The 21,455-nt window shown below is 67.1% G+C and overlaps 1 protein-coding gene across 1 annotated transcript in view; it reads left to right on the top strand.

The window, feature by feature from the left end:
• Positions 1 to 21,455, top strand: part of MUC5B (mucin 5B, oligomeric mucus/gel-forming) — a 35,772-nt gene that overhangs the window by 6,192 nt on the left and 8,125 nt on the right. Inside the window, exons 10-32 of the mRNA XM_059929981.1 lie at positions 348 to 482; positions 599 to 716; positions 817 to 955; positions 1,234 to 1,344; positions 1,445 to 1,514; positions 1,857 to 1,994; positions 2,359 to 2,523; positions 2,877 to 2,971; positions 3,961 to 4,087; positions 4,314 to 4,569; positions 5,074 to 5,126; positions 5,259 to 5,359; positions 5,483 to 5,634; positions 6,111 to 6,249; positions 6,370 to 6,563; positions 7,359 to 7,566; positions 8,108 to 8,347; positions 9,297 to 9,453; positions 9,766 to 9,894; positions 10,061 to 10,208; positions 10,333 to 10,376; positions 10,451 to 10,648; positions 10,880 to 21,349. Of these exons, the coding sequence (XP_059785964.1) occupies positions 348 to 482; positions 599 to 716; positions 817 to 955; positions 1,234 to 1,344; positions 1,445 to 1,514; positions 1,857 to 1,994; positions 2,359 to 2,523; positions 2,877 to 2,971; positions 3,961 to 4,087; positions 4,314 to 4,569; positions 5,074 to 5,126; positions 5,259 to 5,359; positions 5,483 to 5,634; positions 6,111 to 6,249; positions 6,370 to 6,563; positions 7,359 to 7,566; positions 8,108 to 8,347; positions 9,297 to 9,453; positions 9,766 to 9,894; positions 10,061 to 10,208; positions 10,333 to 10,376; positions 10,451 to 10,648; positions 10,880 to 21,349 (13,587 nt within the window). The remainder of the gene's footprint in view (positions 1 to 347; positions 483 to 598; positions 717 to 816; positions 956 to 1,233; positions 1,345 to 1,444; positions 1,515 to 1,856; positions 1,995 to 2,358; positions 2,524 to 2,876; positions 2,972 to 3,960; positions 4,088 to 4,313; positions 4,570 to 5,073; positions 5,127 to 5,258; positions 5,360 to 5,482; positions 5,635 to 6,110; positions 6,250 to 6,369; positions 6,564 to 7,358; positions 7,567 to 8,107; positions 8,348 to 9,296; positions 9,454 to 9,765; positions 9,895 to 10,060; positions 10,209 to 10,332; positions 10,377 to 10,450; positions 10,649 to 10,879; positions 21,350 to 21,455) is intronic.

Below are 21,455 nucleotides of genomic sequence, written 5' to 3'. Positions count from 1 at the left end.
AGGACGCCTGGCACCTGGCTGGGGATCTGGGCAGGTGGAGCCCCTTGGGGGACCCATGGTGAGAGGCTGGGCAGGAGATCAGAGGGGAATATGAAGGGCCTGCGGGCCCCCGGGGGCCCAGAGGGAGGGCCTGGTCTGGGCACACTGAGCTGGGCTCACCCCTGAACCCAGGTGGGGGCAGGAGGGCTGCCCCCGGAGGCTCGGGGCCCCACGCTCCTCTCCCCTCCCGCCTCACTCAGAAGATGGCTGGACGGGGCGAGAGGCGCCCCTTTGGGGCCCCTTGGTGGCACGTGGAAGGCGGGAGCAGGGCGGCTTCCTGGGGCCAAGCCCTGTGCTCCTCCCCACAGCCCAGACGTGCCCGCTGAACATGCAGCACCAGGAGTGTGGCTCACCCTGCGCGGACACCTGCTCCAACCCCGAGCGCTCCCAGCTCTGCGAGGACCACTGCGTCGACGGCTGCTTCTGCCCCCTAGGCAGGTCCTCCGGGCCCTTGGGGACTGCCCCCCCCCGGGCCTTTGCCCCCATCCGGTCACTGTGTTTCCAACACCTGAGCCCAGCCTCCGCTGACCGCTTGTGCCCCACCCCCGCTGCTCCCCAGGCACGGTGCTGGACGACGTCACCCACTCGGGCTGCCTGCCCCTGCGGCAGTGCCCCTGCACCCACGGCGGCCGCCCCTACGCCCCGGGGGCCTCCTTCACCACCAGCTGCAGCTCCTGGTAGGCCCCCGGCCGGCCCGGTCCCTGCCCTGCCCCTGCCTCGCACGGGGTTCACCTCCCCCTCACCATGGCCCCTCTGTCACGGCCTCCCCCCACCCAGCACCTGCTCCGGGGGACTATGGCAGTGCCAGGACCTCCCGTGCCCGGGCATCTGCTCCGTCCAGGGCGGGTCCCACATCTCCACCTACGATGAGAAACTCTATGATGTGCATGGGGACTGCAGCTACGTCCTAACCAAGGTGAGCCCCACCTGCTGGGCCCTCCCGGGACCCTCAGCCCTCCTCCACCCCAGGAAGGGTTCCATGATGGCCATCCGAGCGGTGAAGTCCCCCGGGGTTCCATTCCGAGAGGAAGCTCACACTCACGGGGGCCAAGGGGCTCCCAGGTCTGGACAAGCTGCCCAGAGGTGACCAGGTGACCAGGCTTCCTGGGCACAGGGCACCACGCACACACAGCCCCTCCCTGCCCGGGTTGGGGGCTGGCCAACCCAGGACACGGCTGGGCTCTGTCCCGTCAGATATGTGCAGGCAACGCCCTCACCGTGCTGGCCGAGCTGCGGAGATGCGGCCTGACGGACAACGAGAACTGCCTCAGAGCAGTGATGCTGAGCTTGAGCGGAGGGGACACGGTGAGGGCCCGGCGGGGCGGGGGCGGTGGCAGCGGCCCTCCGCGGGATGGCCGGCCGGGCTCCTCCCCACGCTGACCGCGGCCCCGCCTCCTCTCGCCAGGCCATCCAGATCCAGGCCAACGGCGGGGTGTTCGTGAACTCCATCTACACGCAGCTGCCCGTGTCAGTGGGTACGTGGCCCCCAGGGAACGGGCGCTGCGGCGGCCAGGCGGGGCCTCTAGGGGGCGGCACCGAGCCAGCAGAGTCCCTCGCTAGTTCTTTGTGGCCTTGGGAGTCCCGGAAAGGCCCAGGGCTGGGTTCCCACCTGCAAGGTGGGGCTGCCAGGGGCCTCATCTGTGACTCTGTGGGGACCCGTGTGGCGCACACTCGGTGCCCGGCCTCACGGGAGCGTCAGCGCGAGTTCCCGCCCAGCTCCCGGGCCCTGGAGGGGCAGCTGGGGTTCCTACCGGAGCCCCCAGCTCAGGCTCGGCTGGTCAGCACGGTGGCCTCTGACCGTCCCCCCCAACCCGCAGCCAACATCACCGTCTTCAGGCCGTCATCCTTCTTCATCCTGGTGCAGACGGGCCTCGGGCTGCAGCTGCAGGTGCAGCTGGTGCCCCTCATGCAGGTGTTCCTCAGGCTGGACCCCTCCTACCAGGGCCAGATGTGTGGTGAGGCCAGCAGTGGGCTTGGGGCGCCGGGGGCGGGGCGGTGGGGGGGGAGCGGGGGGTGGGCAGTCAGGCCAGAGGTGGGGACTGGGGCGTCAGTGGCTCCGCTCCCCGGGCGCAGCAGGGACCCCGGCACGGGAAGGCGGGCCGGGAGGATGGAGAGCGGGGCACGCTGCCCTCACAGCGGGCTTCATGTGGGGGCTGCCCGCCCCCCCACCAGGGCTCATCTGCAGATGGTTTTGGAACCAACATCCTGGGATGGGGCTCTCCGGCGGGGCCACGGTGTGGTGGTGCCTGTAGGACCCGCAGGCGCCCGGGGGGCCTGGGCCGAGCTGGGCGGCCCTCTGATGCCCCCTCCCGCCCCCAGGCCTGTGCGGGAACTTCAACCGGAACCAGGCCGACGACTTCCGGACCATCAGCGGCGTGGTGGAGGGCACGGCCGCCGCCTTCGCCAACACCTGGAAGACGCAGGCCGCCTGCCCCAACGTCAAGAACGGCTTCGAGGACCCCTGCTCCCTCAGCGTGGAGAACGGTATCCCCAGCCTGGGGGTGGGGGGACCTCGGGTTACCCTGCGGCCGGGCCTGGGAGCTGCCCGTCTGTCTCACCCGGGCTCCAGGGCGGCCGGGGCTGGGGGTGAGCAGGGTGGGCTGCGGGGTCACCGACAGGCTGCGGGCCCGCCCCCGGGAAGGCGCCGCTGCCCTGTGAGCAGCGCCCGCGCGGCGCGGCTGGGGAGCCCCCAGTTCCAGTTCGGTTTCCCCAGCGGAGGGGCCCCCACAGGGCCTGCGTATGCCGAGCGGAGGCTGGGCGGGTGGGCCGGTGCAGGGGAGGAGGTGTGGGAGGGACGCCAGTGGCCGCTGAGCCGCGCCCACGACGGTCCTCCCCAGAGAACTACGCCCAGCACTGGTGCTCCCTGCTGACTGACCCTGCCGGGGCCTTCTCGTCCTGCCACTCTGTCATCAACCCTGGGCCCTTCCACTCGGTGAGACCCCCGGCCAGCCCCTGCGTGGGGTGGGGTGCTGGGGGCAGGACATGACCCACTCCCGGCTCCCTCTCTCAGCACCGCCCACACCTCCGTGGCCGAGGGTCATCCCACTCTAGGGACACGGCCGCTGCTGGTGTGTTCGTTGCCTGGGGCAGCCGTAACAAAGGGCCCAGACTGGGGGGGGGGGGCTGACAGCCGGAGGCATCTACCCACTGCCCAGGTCCTGGAGCCAGAAGGTTAAAATCACAGTGCTGGCAGGGTCCCCTGGGGGGTCCTTCCTGCCTCTCCAGCTTCTGGGGGCCACGAGGCTGCATCACCCCAGCCTCTGCCTCGTGGCCTCCTCCTTGTGTGAATGGGTCCAAAGCTCTCCCATAAGGACACCAGGTGTGTTGGTCCAGGCCCACCCTAATGACTTCATCCTAACTTCGTCACATCTGCAAAGACCCCGTTTCCAACAGGGCCACGTTCACAGGCCCTGGGGTCCTGACGTGGACACATCCTTTGGGGGTACACAACTCGACCTGACAGTTGGCTCACAGGCCGCTTCTCTGGAAGCCAGAGCCCTAACGCACGTGTGACTCCAGCCCCCGGGAGTGCGTGTCCACAGCTGGAAGACCCAGGCCCGCTTTGGGGGGCGGCACCCCCTGCCAGCACCCTCCCGGCCAACTCACCTCCAGACATCTCCTGCCTTCAGTCTCCCCCCACATGCAGCTCAGCCCGTGACGGATCTAGAACTCAAGCTGAGCCCTGTCCTGGTCCCGCAGAGACCCCTCCCTTGGACCCCGTCCTCAGCCTGGCCTGGCCTCTCCCATCCCTCAGAGCAGCATGTTCCCACCCACCCCCCCCTCGTGGCCTTACACCACGCTCCCTGCGGGAGGCCCCGCTGCCCTCTGTCTCCCGGCCCAGACGGGGGTCCCAGGAAGGATGGACACGGAGAGAAGGGTCCCTGGTGGGCTGGGGTCCCTGACGTCCCGATGCCCCCCCAGAACTGCATGTTCGACACGTGCAGCTGCGAGAAGAGTGAGGACTGCATGTGCGCGGCCCTGTCCTCCTACGTGCGGGCCTGCGCCGCCCGGGGTGTGCTGCTCGGCGGCTGGCGGGACGGCGTGTGCAGTGAGTGTCCGCCAGCCGGCTTGACAGGGGGGCAGGGGGGGATGCGGGGGGACCGGAGACCCTGGGGCGCACCCCACCACCCGTCCTCAGCGAGAGCCTTAGGCCTCCCCACCCCGTCCAGAGGGGGAGCCAAGTCTCGGGCCGCTCCAGCCCCAGCTCGGACGTGGTCAGGCGAGGCTGGACGGGCTGCCCGCCGCTGACCTGTATGTCACCTGCCGGCCCCCAGACAAGTACGTGAGCAGCTGCCCCAAGACCCAGAGCTACGCCTACGTGGTGGACAGCTGTCAGCCCACCTGCCGCTCCCTAAGCCAGGCCGATGTCACCTGCGACGTGGCCTTCGTGCCCGTGGACGGCTGCACCTGCCCCTCGGGCACCTTCCTGGACGACACCGGTGACTGCGTGCCCGCCGAGGCCTGCCCCTGCTACGCCCGTGGCTCCGTGCTGGCCCCCGGGGAGGTCCTGCACGACAGCGGTGTGGTGTGGTAAGGGGCCCCGTCCCCGCTGTCAGACCCTCCCCGATGTCATGCTCCCCACCCCTCCTGCTCCACACACAAAGCTCTCCGTGCCTCCCGCAGGGGACTTCAGCACACAGGGGGCTCCCTGGGGAGGGAAGTTCACCCCTGTGCACCCCTTAGCCCTTCTGAGAGGGACCCCTTCTCTGGCCCGGGAAGGTGTTCTGAGAGTCTGGGGCCCGTGGGGGGCACGGTGTGTGCCCTGGAGGGCCCACCTGGGTGCACCCCTGTCCTGGCCTCCTCCGCCCCCACTCCCTCTCCCCCTCCCCCTCCCGTCCGACTCCAGGTACCTTCCTGGCGCCTCTGCTCATTCACTCAGTGCGTTCGTGGGGATTTGGGGCCCTCACCGTGCCCCGGAGCAGGCGGCTCCCTCCCCTCATGACAAGGCCCGGGGGCCCAGCCGGCGAGATCTGGGTGAGGTCTGTGGGGCAGCGGGCAGCTGCCCAGACCGGCCGTCGTTCTCATCTCTTGTAGTTCATGTGCGAGCGGGAAGCTGAGCTGCCTGGGAGCCGTGGAGGAGAGCACAGGTTCTACCCCCACCCCCCGCCCCGGGCCTCCTCCTCTAAGGGCCCCGCGCCACCACCACCCCCCCCCCCGACAACCAAGGGGAGGGGCTGCTGCTGGGCCGGGCGGCCCACCCAGCGTGGTCTCCTCCTCAGGGTGCGTGGCCCCCATGCTGTTCCTGGATTGTAGCAACGCCTCCGCGGACACGCCCGGGGCCGAGTGTGTGCGGAGCTGCCACGTGCTGGATGTAGACTGTGTGAGCCAGCTGGGAGGGCACGGCAGCGCTGCCCGGGGCCCGGGGTGGGGGGGGGGCAGCGTCCCCTGTCCCTTGGTGTCCCCGAGCCGAACGAGCCGCTGACGGGCGTCTGCCTGTCCACAGTTCAGCACTCGCTGTGTGTCGGGCTGCGTCTGCCCCGCGGGGCTGCTGGCCGATGGGAGCGGGGGCTGTGTGGCCGAGGAGGACTGCCCCTGCCTGCACAACGAGGCCGCCTACCAGCCCGGGGAGACCATCAGGGTCGACTGTAACACCTGGTGTGTGGAGGGGCCGCGGAGGGGCGGTGTGGGCGGAGACCACGGGGACAGCGGCCCGAGCGGGCCTCGGCCAGGATGTCCTTGGCAGGAGGCCGGAGACGAGCTGAGGCCTGGAAAGCCCCGGGCGGCCCGTTCGTCCTCTGGGAGGTGCCCAGGGACTGGCCTTCTCTGCCCAGCAGACGGCAGGGCCGGTTGACGCTGCCCCCAGGGCCGTGGGCCCTGCACCCCAGGCGCCAAGGGTTAGGGGAGCCTGCAGACAGGAGCCCAACCGGGGGTTGGGGTGTCGGATCCCGCGTGCCCCGACCTCCCTGCTCCATTTAACCCCTCCAGCCTGGGGAGGGGCAGCACCGCATTCCTGTTTCATGGAAGAGGCGCTGTGTCCTCGTCCTTGTCTGACGGGCTTGGCCGCGGCTGCCTGGTGAGGTGGTCTCCTGGCCCGGCCCCCTGAGCAGGGCGTCACCTGCCCTACCCCGCAGCACCTGCAGGGGCCGCAGGTGGGAGTGCAGCCGCCGGCCCTGCCTGGGCACCTGCGTGGCCTATGGGGACGGCCACTTCATCACCTTTGACGGCGAGCGCTACAGCTTTGAGGGGAGCTGTGAGTACACGCTGGCCCAGGTACGCGGCCCCTCTCCGTCGGCCAGCACATGCTGGCCCAGGTACATGGCCCCTCGCCCACCCCCTGGCCAGCGAGCTGGCGCTGGGGCCGTGACCACGTCCCTCTCCTCCCCTTCTCAGGACTACTGTGCAGGCAACAATGCCAGCAATGGGAGCTTCCGCATCGTCACCGAGAACGTCCCCTGCGGGACCACGGGCGTCACCTGCTCCAAGGCCATCAAGATCTTCCTGGAGGTGGGGGCGCCTGGGAACCGTCTCCCTCCCTCTGCAGCCCTGTTGGAGCCCTGGCCGGGGCCCCTGGACCTCCAGCTGTGGCCTCAGGTCTCAGGGCCACAGTAATAGCCACAGCCCGGGGACTTGCAGCCCGAGAAAGTAATTCTCTCATGGTTCTGAGGCCAGGCTCCCGCCACAGGCTCCAGGCGAGGGTCCTTCCTGCCTCATCCAGATTCTGGGGGCTCCTGGCTTGTGGCCGTGTCCCCCCCGGTCTCTGCTCTGTCCTCACACAGCCCCTTCTCTGTGTCCTTTTCCCCTGTCTGACCTGGTAGGAACCCCCGTCCCTGGATCTGGGCCCTCCCTAAATCCAGGATGGTCTCACCTCCAGATCTCACCTCCACTTCATCACATCTGCAAAGACCCTTTTTCCAAATCAAGGCACATTCGCGGATTCTGGGGGTTGGAACTCGACGTGTCTTTTTGGGGGGCCTTCGTTCAGCCCCCCACACCTGGGGATGACCACTTCTAGCAGTGGGTGGTCAGAGTTCACAGTGCAGAGAGCGGAGCTGCTGACGGCGGGCCGTTTCCCACCCGCCCCAAAGGTGGGGAGAGGCGTGAGGAAGGCAGCAGAAGAGTGGGGGGCGGGCCCAAGATGGGGCTGGGTGGTCTCCTGCAGCTCCTGTGGCCTCTGCCCCACTCCGCTTGCCCACAGCTCCCAACTTCCCACACGGCCTCTGCGGGCTCCCAGCCTCTCACCTCAAGTTCGCAGATAGTGTCAGGAGTCCGGCTCATTCCTAACGCCAGCCCCATGCGTCGGGCCCCTGAGCACCCACAGAGCCCCTGTCCTGGGCCACAGGGGGCTCTGGCCCCAAAGCTGGCCCCTCAGCTCCCTGCAGCCACCGCCTCCCCTGTGCCCCTCTGCAGAACTATGAGCTGATCCTCCACGAGGGTTCCTACAAGGTGGTGCAGAGGGGGCCAGGCGGAGACCTGCCCTACAAGATCCGTTACATGGGCATCTACCTGGCCGTCGAGACCCGCAGTGGCATGGTCGTGTCCTGGGACCGGAAGACCAGCGTGTTTATTCGGCTGCACCAGGAGTACAAGGTGGGGGTGGGCAGGCTGCGGGAGCCCCTTGGGGAGGGACAGAGCTCTTACTCTAGACCTGGCCCAGTGCAGTCTGGCAGCTGACGGACTGCTGAGGGCTGGGGAGGCCTTGCACGGTGTCCGGTCCCCAAAGGGGCATGTCAAGCCCGAACCGACCAGTGGGCGTGTCAGTCCTGGTTGGAAAGCGCTCTTGGCTCCCTGGTCTCTGCACTCAGCTGTTCCAGGCCCGCTGGGCTAAGGTTCTATAGGGGAGCAGGTGCCTGCCCGCCTGCCTACCTGCCCACCTGCCTGCCCACTTGCCTACCTTTCTACTTGTCTACCTGCCCACCTATCCGCCTGTCCACCTGCCTATCCACCTGCCCACCTGCCTTCCTGCCCACTGCAGGACCCCTTGTGCATCCCGCCTTCCTGAAAGTTCACTGGGTGCTGCCTGGGGGAGTAGGGTGGCCAGCAGTCACGCCTCCCAGGCCAGGCTCGGTGCTGCTCCCTCAGGCCACCCCATGCAGCCCCACCCGGTGCCCATCTCTGCGTCCATCCGCAGGGGAGGGTCTGCGGCCTGTGTGGGAACTTTGACGACAATGCCCTCAACGACTTCACCACGCGGAGCCAGTCCGTGGTGGGCGACGCGCTGGAGTTCGGCAACAGCTGGAAATTCTCGCCGTCCTGCCCGGACGCCCAGGCCCCCAAGGACCCCTGCGCCGCCAACCCGTACCGCAAGCCCTGGGCCCAGAAGCAGTGCAGCATCGTCAACAGCGCCACCTTCCGCGCCTGCCGTTCTCAGGTGGGCCAAGGGGGTGCTGGGGCTGCCTCCTTCCCTCCTGGCGGGACCTGGGTCTGGTCCAGGCTGGTCCTCTGAAGACGGCCTTGACCCTGACCACTGCACATGGCACGCTGTGTGGCCCTCCCACCAGGCAGGTGCCCGTGTCCCCAGTCCTGCTCTGCTTTCCCTGATGGCACTCAGCCTCATCCCCTGGAAACGGGGCTGCGAGCCACCCAGGAAGGACCTCAGTGTCACCTCCTGGTCCTCCCCCACATTCCCTGAGCCGCCAGCCCCCAGCATGGACAGAAAGCTCAGGGGGCCTGCAGCCCAGCCGGGCCCCACAGAAGCAGAGGATCGCAGTGGCCTGCGACCCTTCCCCAAAGCCCTTCCTGCTACTTAACAAGGACTGCAGGGCCCACTCGCCAACACGGTCTCGGGATCCGGGGCTCGCACGGTGATGAGGAGGCGGCTTAGTGGGACGGGCCCACAGCTGACGCTGGCCAGCCTGTGTGCGGCCTCGTGTCCCTCCTGGCTCGCGGCCCCCGCCCGCACCCCGGGGGCCCTGCCCATTGGCTCAGAAAGTCCTTTGTGAACCTGACACAGCAGTCTCCACCTCGGATGGTGCCGCCCCTGGTGGCAGATGCGAGACACGGTTGCCCTGGACTCTGCCGCCTGGGAGGGAAGAGCGGGGGGCACCCCCTCACCCTGAGGAGACAGCACCCCGTCTGTCAGGACAGGTCACAGCACGGTCACAGGGAGGGCTGGCCTACAGTTAAGTGAGGTGGCCGAGCAGAGGCGAGGGAGGAGTGGCAGGGGTGAGGTCAGAGAGGCGCCCAGGGACCTGGGGTGGGTGCCCAGGCGGGCGCGTCTCAGATGGCAGATGGGGGTTTGGCGTGCAGATGGGGAGCCGGCTGCCCAGGGGCTGGGGGTTGGCTCTTCTCGCTGAGCAGACACCCCCCCCCCCACCCAGGTCGACTCCACCAGGTACTACGAGGCCTGCGTGAGTGACGCGTGCGCCTGCGACTCGGGGGGCGACCGCGAGTGTTTCTGCACGGCCGTGGCCGCCTACGCCCAGGCCTGCCACGAAGCGGGCGTGTGCGTGTCCTGGCGGACCCCGGACATCTGCCGTGAGTCGGGCTCTGTCCACGGTGGCGGGATGAGGTGCGGCTGCACCAGCTCTGGGGCCTGACGGGCACGCATGCACACATAAGAACACGTGACATGCGTGTACTATACACATGTGCTCACGTTCGTGTGCGTACAAACCAGACAGACAGGTCGCCCCCAAATGGGATGGCTTGGGGGGGATGGGAGTTCTGAGTGCAGGGCTGAGAAATGAAACTGGAATTCGGGGGGCAGGCCCTGAGACCCCTTGGATCTGGGAGGAGTGAGGTGACGGGGCCCGGCGGGCGCCCACAGCCTCTCTCCCCCTTGCTCAGCCCTGTTCTGCGACTACTACAACCCACAAGGGGAGTGCGAATGGCACTACCAGCCCTGCGGGGCCCCCTGCCTGAGGACCTGCCGGAACCCCAGCGGGCATTGCCTGATGGACCTGCCAGGCCTGGAAGGTGAGGGCAGGCTGTCCGGGGGAGGCCACGCCTCGTCGCCCCAGCACGGGCTCCTGCCTCCCCACGCCCACCCTCGGGACACGGGGACAGAGACGGGTGGCGGCCAGGGCAGCCCCACCGCCTGGCCTGAGAGGGGAGTCTTCTCCCTGCCCTGTGCCCGCCCCAGGCTGCTACCCAAAGTGCCCGCCCAGCAAGCCGTTCTTCAATGAGGACGAGATGAAGTGCGTGGCCCAGTGTGGGGGCTGCTATGACGAGGACGGAAACTACCATGATGCCGGCACCAGGGTCCCCACGGCGGAGAACTGCCAGAGCTGGTGAGCCAGTGGCGGAGCGGGGGTGGGGTCTGGGGGGACATGGGGCGGGCACGGGGCGGGGCCAGGCGGGCACAGTAAGGCCCGGGCCCTGCTGGCCCTCAGCTCTTCTCTCTCCCCCTCCCAGTGACTGCACCTCCGGAGGCCTCCAGTGCACATACAGCCCTGCGGGTAAGCAGGGGCCTGTTGGTTTGAGGGCTGGGGGCTGGGGGCTCTGAATGAGCCCTGTACCTGTCCGTCTCCAGCCTGTACGTGCACCTACGAGGGCAGAACTTATGCCTACGGGGACGTCATCTACAACACGACCGACGGGCTGGGCGCCTGCCTGATTGCCATCTGCAGAGACAATGGAACCATTGTCCGAAAGGACGAGGAGTGTCCTGGAACCCTGTCCCCAACGCCCTTCACCTTCACCAGCACTGCGGCTCCGCCCTCCACCACAGGTAAGCCTGGCAGACACACCACTGGTCCTGCCTCACTCACCGGAGCCCCTGACCCCGGTGATGGTCTGGGTGCCAAGGGAGAACCCAGTGGGCACCTGGTACAGGTGTCCTGGGTGCAAAGGACGGCCCGGGCCCAACGCTGGGGCAAGGGGACATGAGTCGCCCCTCCTTGGGGGGTGGCTGGCGAGGACGCAGAGGGAGCTGACGGGGACCCCGGCACTCCACCCGCAGGCGCGGTCCCCACGCCCTCCACCGTGTGTGTGCAGGAGCGCTGCCGCTGGTCCGACTGGTACGACAGCGGACGTCCAGAGCTGGGCATGGGAGGGGGAGACTTCGAGACATTCGAGAACCTGAGGCAGAGGGGCTACCGGTTCTGCCCGGCCCCAGCGCATGTCGAGTGCCGGGCCCAGCAGTTCCCGGATATGCCTTTGGAGAAGCTGGGCCAGAAGGTGGAGTGTGGCCAGGCCCGGGGGCTGACCTGCCTCAACAGCGAGCAGAACCCCCCGCTCTGCCACAACTACGAGCTGAGGGTCCTCTGCTGCGACTACGTGCCCTGCAGCACCAGCCCGGCCCCGGGCACCAGCCAGCGGCCATCCTCCCAGCCCCTGCCCACCTCCACCCAGACCACACCCACCAGAGGAACCACCCTCCTGTCCATGGCGCCCTCCGCCTCACAGACCCCATCTGCCAAGCCTGCCTCAACCGTGACCCGAGTGGGCAGCAGCTCTGTGGTCCCGGCTACCACCACGTGTGAGCCCCGCTGTCAGTGGACGGAGTGGTTTGACGAGGACTACCCCAAGTCCGAGGAGGCCGGGGGGGACGTTGAGTCCTACGACAAGATCAGGCGTGCGGGAGGGGCCGTGTGCGAGCAGCCCCAGGGCATAGAGTGCCAGGCCGAAAACTTCCCCGACGTCAGGCTGGAGGAGCTGAATCAGCGCGTGCACTGTGACGTCAGCTTTGGCCTGGTCTGCAGGAACGACGAGCAGGTGGGCCTGTTCAAGATGTGCTACAACTACAAAATCCGCGTGCTGTGCTGTGGGTACGGCCACTGCGGGGAGCCCACGTCCCCCACTGCCACTGCCACCTCATCCACTGTCACAGCCACCACTGTGGCCACCTCTACAGCCACCATTGCCATCACATCCACTGCCACAGCCCCCACTGCCACCGCATCCACTGTCACAGCCCGCACGGCCACCACCTCCACAGCCCCCACTGCGGCCACCTCTACAGCCCCCACTGCCACCGCATCCACTGCCACAGCCCCCACTGCCACCGCATCCACAGCTACAGTCACCACTGTGGCCACCTCTACAGCTCCCACTGCCACCACATCCACTGCCACAGCCCCCATGGCCACTACCTCCACTGCCACAGCCACTACTGTGGCCATCTCTACAGCCACCACTGCCACCACATCCACTGCCACAGCCCCCACTGCCACCGCATCCACTGCCACAGCCACCACTGTGGCCACCTCTACAGCTCCCACTGCCTCCACTGCCACAGCCCCCACGGCCACTACCTCCACTGCCACAGCCACTACGGTGACCATCTCTACAGCCCCCACTGCCACCATATCCACTGCCACAGCCCCGACTGCCACCACATCCACTGCCACAGCCACCACTGTGGCCACCTCTACAGCCACCATTGCCACCACATCCACTGCCACAGCCCCTATGGCCACCACCTCCACAGCAACCACTGTGGCCACCTCTACAGCCACCATTGCCACCACATCCACTGCCACAGCCCCCACTGCCACTGCATCCACTGCTACAGCCCCCACTGTGGCCACCTCTACAGCCCCCACTGCCACCACATCCACTGCCACAGCCCTTATGGCCACCACCTCCACAGCAACCACTGTGGCCACCTCTACAGCCACCACTGCAGCCACCTCCACTGCCACAGCCACCACCCCCATAGCCCCCATGTCCCCCACTGCCACTGCCACAGCCACCACTGCCACAACCTCCACTGCTACAGTCACCACTGCAGCCACCTCCACTGCTGCCATTGCCACAGTGGCCACCTCTGCTGCCACAGCCCTCACGTCCCCCACTGCCTCCAGCACCACCACCGCTGTGTCACCAGCCACGCAGCCCAGGACACGGCCAGGGAGCACAGGGGTGACCAGGTCCCCCGCCAGCAGTGCCACACCAGTACCTTCCCTTTCCACGGGACTGACAGCCCAAGTGACATCCTCGAGGCCCAGCCACACAGGCACGCTCCCAGTGTCTGCCACGTCGGTCCTCCTGACTCACACAGCCTCAAGGGGGCCGACCCCGGCGTCGGTGATGACGCAAACCTCCACGTCTCAGCCGTTGACGGGAACAGCAGTGGGCAAAACGGGCACCACCTCCACTGGCCCGCTGTCCACCTCGCACCCTGAGACCAGCATGCCGGGAACCCCGGTGTCGACGGGCACCACCACGTGTGAGCCCCGCTGTCAGTGGACAGAGTGGTTTGACGAGGACTACCCCAAGTCCGAGGAGGCAGGGGGGGACGTTGAGTCCTACGACAAGATCAGGCGTGCGGGAGGGGCCGTGTGCGAGCAGCCCCAGGGCATAGAGTGCCAGGCCGAAAACTTCCCCGACGTCAGGCTGGAGGAGCTGAATCAGCGCGTGCACTGTGACGTCAGCTTCGGCCTGGTCTGCAGGAACGACGAGCAGGTGGGCCTGTTCAAGATGTGCTACAACTACAAAATCCGTGTGCTGTGCTGTGGGTACGGCCACTGCGGGGAGCCCACGTCCCCCACTGCCACTGCCACCGCATCCACTGTCACAGCCCGCACGGCCACCACCTCCACTGCCACAGCCACCACTGTGGCCACCTCTACAGCCACCACTGCCACCACATCCACTGCCACAGCCCCCACTGCCACCGCATCCACTGCTACAGTCACCACTGTGGCCACCTCTACAGCCACCACTGCCACCGCATCCACTGCCACAGCCCCCACTGCCACCGCATCCACTGCTACAGTCACCACTGTGGCCACCTCTACAGCCCCCACTGCCACCACATCCACTACCACAGCCCCCACTGCCACCGCATCCACTGCCACCGCATCCACTGCCACAGCCCCCACTGCAGCCACCTCCACTGCCACCGCCCCCACCCCCATGGCCTCCACGTCCCCCACCACCACTGCCACAGCCCCCACTGCCACAACCTCCACTGCTAGAGTCACCACTGCAGCCACCTCCACTGCTGCCATTGCCACAGCAGCCACCTCTGCTGCCACAGCCCCCACGTCCCCCACTGCCTCCAGCACCACCACCACTGTGCCACCAGCCACACAGCCCACAACATGGCCGGGGAGCACAGGGGTGACCAGGTCCCCCACCAGCAGTGCCACACCAGCGTCTTCCCTTTCCACGGGACTGACAGCCCGAGTGACATCGAGTCCCAGCCACACAGGCACGCTCCCAGTGTCTGCCACGGGGAGCCTCACATCTCCCCCAGGGTCCACAGAGCCCACCGTCCCACGGAGGGCCACATCGGTCCTCCCGACTCACACAGCCTCAAGGGGGCCCACCCCGACGTCGGTGACGATGGAAACCTCCACGTCTCAGCTGCTGACGGGAACAGCAGTGGGCACAACGGGCACCAGCTCCACCGGCCCGCTGTCCACTTCGCACCCTGAGACCAGCATGCCGGGAATCCCGGTGTCGACGGCCACCACTGGGGCCACCACCAGCCAGGGCACAACCAGCTGTCAACCCAAGTGCCAATGGACAGAGTGGTTTGACGTGGACTTCCCCACCTCGGGGGTCAGGGGTGGAGACATGGAAACCTATGACAATATCCGGGCTGCGGGCGGCAAGATGTGTCAGCAGCCGCAGAAGATTGAATGCCGGGCGGAGAGCTACCCCGAGGTGAGCATCGATCAGATCGGGCAGGTGCTCAGCTGCAGCCTGGAGGTCGGGCTGGTCTGCAGGAACGAAGACCAGAGGGGGCAGTTCACCATGTGCTTCAACTACAACATCCGTGTGTACTGCTGCGATGATGTCCGGCACTGCCCCACCACGGCTACCCCCTACCTCACCTCCACCACACTGCCCGCCACCAGCAGCTCCACAGCCACGGTGCCATGGCCCTCGACCTCTGCCACGACCCAGACCCAACCCACCTCCACCGCACCGCCTGCCACTGGCAGATCCACGGCCACAGTGCCAAGTCCCTCGATCTCTGCAGTGACCCAGACAGGTGCCCCCACCACGGCCCCTCCAACTGCGCACATTCACGAGACCACCTTCGGGACCACCCTCCTCCCCACCACCGTGACGCCCAACACTAGGGCTACCACCTACACCCGCTCCCTGCACCCCACAGCCTCTCCTCAGGTCACAGAGCTCCCCACCAGGCCCTTCGAGACCACACCCGGACCCCCCATCACGACACCCAGCACAGGCCACGCCACCTCCAGCACAGGGGCGGGCACCAGAGCCTCCGTATCCACCCGCATGCCTGAGCCCAGCACCTCCTCACTGGGCACCACCCTCGGCTCCTCCATGGCCACCTCCACAGCCACGGTGTCCTCGCAGAAGACCCACACCTCCAGCACCCCGCTGGTCACCACGTCCCCAGAGACCGGGTCCACGGCCTGTCAGCCTCGCTGTGCCTGGACAGACTGGCTGGACCAGAGCTACCCGATGCCGGGGGCCTCTGGGGGGGACTTCGAGACCTATGCTAATATCCAGGCGGCCGGTGGGGCCATCTGCCAGCAGCCTCTGCAGCTGCAGTGCCGGGCCGAGGCCCTGCCTGAGGAGGCCCTGCAGGATCTGGGCCAGGTGGTGCAGTGCCGGCTGGAGGAGGGCCTGGTGTGCCGGAACCGAGACCAGAGTAGCCTGATGTGCCTCAACTACCAGATTCGCGTGTTCTGCTGCGACCACAGCCACTGCCCCAGCCCCACCAGTCCCACGTCCACCACGCCGGCCCCCTCACCCTCCACCATCAGCACCAGCACTGGCAGTCTGTCATCGAAGGTCACCACCCAGACGCACCTCTCCTCCCCAGGGACGATCAAGAGGGTCTCCACCCCCACAACTCTGACAGGTCCCTTCTCCACAGGGACCACCCAGAGCATCTCCTCCACCACCCGTATGACAGGTCCCTCCTCCACGGGGACCACTAAGAAGGTCTACACCTCCACCAGTGTGACAGGTCCCTTCTCCACGGGGACCACCAAGAGGGTCTATGCCACCACCAGTGTGACAGGTCCCTCCTCCACAGGGACCAGGCAGAGTGTCTACACCTCCACCCGTGTGACAGGTCCCTTCTCCACTGGGACAACCCAGAGGGTCTCCAGCCCCACCACTCTGACAGGTCCCTCCTCCACGGGGACCACCCAGAGGGTCTCCACCCCCACCCGTATGACAGGTCCCTTCTCCACGGGGACCACCAAAAGGGTCTATGCCTCCACCAGTGTGACAGGTCCCTCCTCCGTGGGGACCACACAGAGTGTCTACACCTCCACCAGTGTGACAGGTCCCTTCTCCACGGGGAACACGCAGAGTGTCTCCACCCCTACCACTCTGACAGGTCCCTCCTCCATGGGGACCACCAAGAGGGTCTCCACCCCCACCCGTGTGACAGGTCCCTCCTACCCTGGAACCACCCAGAGGGTCTCCTCCCCCACCATTCTGACAGGTCCCTCCTCCATGGAGACCACCCAGAGGGTCTCCACCACCACCCCTCTGACAGGTCCCTCCTCCACGGGGACCACCAAGGGGGTCTCCACCACCACCCCTCTGACAGGTCCCTCCTCCACGGGGACCACCAAGGGGGTCTCCACCACCACCCATGTGACAGGTCCCTCCTCCACGGGGACCACGAAGAGGGTCTCCACCACCACCCCTCTGACAGGTCCCTCCTACCCTGGAACCACCCAGAGGGTCTCCTCCCCCACCATTCTGACAGGTCCCTCCTCCACGAGGACCACCCAGAGGGTCTCCACCCCCACCCCTCTGACAGGTCCCTCCTCCACGGGGACCACCCAGAGGGTCTCCACCACCACCCCTCTGACAGGTCCCTCCTCCACGGGGACCACCCAGAGGGTCTCCACCGCCACCCCTCTGACAGGTCCCTCCTCCACGGGGACCACCAAGGGGGTCTATGCCTCCACCAGTGTGACAGGTCCCTTCTCCACAGGGAACACGCAGAGTGTCTCCACCCCTACAACTCTGACAGGTCCCTCCTCCACGGGGACCACCAAGAGGGTCTCCACCCCCACCCGTGTGACAGGTCCCTCCTACCCTGGAACCACCCAGAGGGTCTCCTCCCCCACCATTCTGACAGGTCCCTCCTCCACGGGGACCAGCCAGAGGGTCTCCACCCCCACCCCTCTGACAGGTCCCTCCTCCATGGAGACCACCCAGAGGGTCTCCACCACCACCCCTCTGACAGGTCCCTCCTCCACAGGGACCACCAAGGGGGTCTCCACCACCACCCCTCTGACAGGTCCCTCCTCCACGGGGACCACCAAGGGGGTCTCCACCACCACCCATGTGACAGGTCCCTCCTCCACTGGGACCACGAAGAGGGTCTCCACCACCACCCCTCTGACAGGTCCCTCCTACCCTGGAACCACCCAGAGGGTCTCCTCCCCCACCATTCTGACAGGTCCCTCCTCCACGAGGACCACCCAGAGGGTCTCCACCCCCACCCCTCTGACAGGTCCCTCCTCCACGGGGACCACCCAGAGGGTCTCCACCCCCACCCCTCTGACAGGTCCCTCCTCCACGGGGACCACCCAGAGGGTCTCCACCGCCACCCCTCTGACAGGTCCCTCCTCCACGGGGACCACCAAGGGGGTCTATGCCTCCACCAGTGTGACAGGTCCCTTCTCCACAGGGAACACGCAGAGTGTCTCCACCCCTACAACTCTGACAGGTCCCTCCTCCACGGGGACCACCAAGAGGGTCTCCACCCCCACCCGTGTGACAGGTCCCTCCTACCCTGGAACCACCCAGAGGGTCTCCTCCCCCACCATTCTGACAGGTCCCTCCTCCACGGGGACCAGCCAGAGGGTCTCCACCCCCACCCCTCTGACAGGTCCCTCCTCCATGGAGACCACCCAGAGGGTCTCCACCACCACCCCTCTGACAGGTCCCTCCTCCACAGGGACCACCAAGGGGGTCTCCACCACCACCCCTCTGACAGGTCCCTCCTCCACGGGGACCACCAAGGGGGTCTCCACCACCACCCATGTGACAGGTCCCTCCTCCACGGGGACAACCCAGAGGGTCTCCTCCGCTACCACTCTGACAGGTCCCTCCTCCATGGGGACCACCAAGGGGGTCTCCACCACCACCCATGTGACAGGTCCCTCCTCAACGGGGACCACCAAGGGGGTCTATGCCTCCACCAGTGTGACAGGTCCCTTCTCCACAGGGAACACGCAGAGTGTCTCCACCCCTACCACGCTGACAGGTCCCTCCTCCACGGGGACCACCAAGAGGGTCTCCACCCCCACCCGTGTGACAGGTCCCTCCTACCCTGGAACCACCCAGAGGGTCTCCTCCCCCACCATTCTGACAGGTCCCTCCTCCACGAGGACCAGCCAGAGGGTCTCCACCACCACCCCTCTGACAGGTCCCTCCTCCACGGGGACCACCCAGAGGGTCTCCACCACCACCCCTCTGACAGGTCCCTCCTCCATGGGGACCACCAAGGGGGTCTCCACCACCACCCATGTGACAGGTCCCTCCTCCACGGGGACCACCAAGAGGGTCTCCACCATCACCCCTCTGACAGGTCCCTCCTCCATGGGGACCACCAAGGGGGTCTCCACCACCACCCATGTGACAGGTCCCTCCTCCACGGGGACCACCAAGAGGGTCTCCACCACCTCCCCTCTGACAGGTCCCTCCTACCCTGGAACCACCCAGAGGGTCTCCTCCCCCACCATTCTGACAGGTCCCTCCTCCACGAGGACCAGCCAGAGGGTCTCCACCCCCACCCCTCTGACAGGTCCCTCCTCCACGGGGACCACCCAGAGGGTCTCCACCACCACCCCTCTGACAGGTCCCTCCTCCACGGGGACCACCAAGAGGGTCTCCACCCCCACCCATGTGACAGGTCCCTCCTACCCTGGAACCACCCAGAGGGTCTCCTCCCCCACCATTCTGACAGGTCCCTCCTCCACTGGGACCAGCCAGAGGGTCTCCACCCCCACCCCTCTGACAGGTCCCTCCTCCATGGAGACCACCCAGAGGGTCTCCACCCCCACCCCTCTGACAGGTCCCTCCTCCACGGGGACCACCAAGGGGGTCTCCACCACCACCCCTCTGACAGGTCCCTCCTCCACGGGGACCACCAAGGGGGTCTCCACCACCACCCATGTGACAGGTCCCTCCTCCACGGGGACCACGAAGAGGGTCTCCACCACCACCCCTCTGACAGGTCCCTCCTACCCTGGAACCACCCAGAGGGTCTCCTCCCCCACCATTCTGACAGGTCCCTCCTCCACGAGGACCAGCCAGAGGGTCTCCACCCCCGCCCCTCTGACAGGTCCCTCCTCCACGGGGACCACCCAGAGGGTCTCCACCACCACCCCTCTGACAGGTCCCTCCTCCACGGGGACCACCAAGGGGGTCTCCACCACCACCCATGTAACAGGTCCCTCCTCCACGGGGACAACCCAGAGGGTCTCCTCCGCTACCACTCTGACAGGTCCCTCCTCCATGGGGACCACCAAGGGGGTCTCCACCACCACCCATGTGACAGGTCCCTCCTCCACGGGGACCACCAAGAGGGTCTCCACCCCAACCCGTGTGACAGGGCCCTCCTCCACGGGGACCACCAAGGGGGTCTATGCCTCCACCAGTGTGACAGGTCCCTTCTCCACAGGGAACACGCAGAGTGTCTCCACCCCTACCACTCTGACAGGTCCCTCCTCCACGGGGACCACCAAGAGGGTCTCCACCCCCACCCGTGTGACAGGTCCCTCCTACCCTGGAACCACCCAGAGGGTCTCCTCCCCCACCATTCTGACAGGTCCCTCCTCCACGAGGACCAGCCAGAGGGTCTCCACCACCACCCCTCTGACAGGTCCCTCCTCCACGGGGACCACCAAGGGGGTCTCCACCACCACCCATGTGACAGGTCCCTCCTCCACGGGGACCACCCAGAGGGTCTCCTCTGCTACCACTCTGACAGGTCCCTCCTCCATGGGGACCACCAAGGGGGTCTCCACCACCACCCATGTGACAGGTCCCTCCTCCAAGGGGACCACCCAGAGGGTCTCCTCCGCTACCACTCTGACAGGTCCCTCCTCCATGGGGACCACCAAGGGGGTCTCCACCACCACCCTTGTGACAGGTCCCTCCTCCACGGGGACCACCTCCAGCACAGGGGCGGGCACCAGAGCCTCCGTATCCACCCGCATGCCTGAGCCCAGCACCTCCTCACTGGGCACCACCCTCGGCTCCTCCATGGCCACCTCCACAGCCACGGTGTCCTCGCAGAAGACCCACACCTCCAGCACCCCGTTGGTCACCACGTCCCCAGACATCGGGTCCACGGCCTGTCAGCCTCGCTGTGCCTGGACAGACTGGCTGGACCAGAGCTACCCGATGCCGGGGGCCTCTGGGGGGGACTTCGAGACCTATGCTAATATCCAGGCGGCCGGTGGGGCCATCTGCCAGCAGCCTCTGCAGCTGCAGTGCCGGGCCGAGGCCCTGCCTGAGGAGGCCCTGCAGGATCTGGGCCAGGTGGTGCAGTGCCGGCTGGAGGAGGGCCTGGTGTGCCGGAACCGAGACCAGAGTAGCCTGATGTGCCTCAACTACCAGATCCGCGTGTTCTGCTGTGACCACAGCCACTGCCCCAGCCCCGCCAGTCCCACGTCCACCACGCCGGCCCCCTCACCCTCCACCATCAGCACCAGCACTGGCAGTCTGTCATCGAAGGTCACCACCCAGACGCACCTCTCCTCCCCAGGGACGATCAAGAGGGTCTCCACCCCCACCACTCTGACAGGTCCCTCCTCCACGGGGACCACCGAGGGGGTCTCCACCCCCACCCGTGTGACAGGTCCCTCCTCCACGGGGACCACCCAGAGCATCTCCTCCACCACCCATATGACAGGTCCCTTCTCCACAGGGACCACCAAGAGGGTCTATGCCTCCACCAGTGTGACAGGTCCCTCCTCCATGGGGACCACCGGGAGGGTCTACACCTCAACCACTGTGACAGGTCCTTCCTACTCTGGGACCACCCAGAGGGTCTACACCTCCACCAGTGTGACAGGTCCCTCCTCCAAGGGGACAACCCAGAGGGTCTCCACCCCCACCCGTGTGACAGGTCCCTCCTCCACGCGGACCACCGGGAAGGTCTACACCTCCACCACTCTGACAGGTCCCTCCTCCACGGGGACCACCCAGAGGGTCTCCACCTCAACCACTGTGACAGGTCCCTTCTCCCCTGGGACCACCGAGAGCATCTCCACCCCTAGTCCCTCTGCCTTCCCGGGGTCCCCACCCATGACCACCAAGCCAGGCTTGCCCAGTGTCTCTCCTACGGGTCCCCTTTTGACTTCCCCCATATCGACCGCCTCCTGGTCCCCACCCACCACCTCTTCCTGGTCCGGGGTGGCCTCTGGCAGCCCGGGGACCTTCTCCATCTCCACTGCCTCTCCCAGCCCCACCACAGCCTGCCTTTGCCACGCCTTCGGAAAGTTCTTCCTACCAGGTGAGTGGAGGAGCCCGCCCCCTCCCTGCAGACCTGCAGCCTGGACACTGGGTCCCGCGGGCCGTGTCCATGTGCCTGCCTGTCCGGGGATGCCCTCCTGTCCCCC

The sequence above is a fragment of the Balaenoptera ricei genome, chromosome 8, assembly GCF_028023285.1.
Source record: "Balaenoptera ricei isolate mBalRic1 chromosome 8, mBalRic1.hap2, whole genome shotgun sequence".
Lineage (NCBI taxonomy): Eukaryota > Metazoa > Chordata > Mammalia > Artiodactyla > Balaenopteridae > Balaenoptera > Balaenoptera ricei.
Note: the sequence above shows the minus strand (reverse complement) of the source record. Positions and strands in the feature narration are given on the sequence as shown.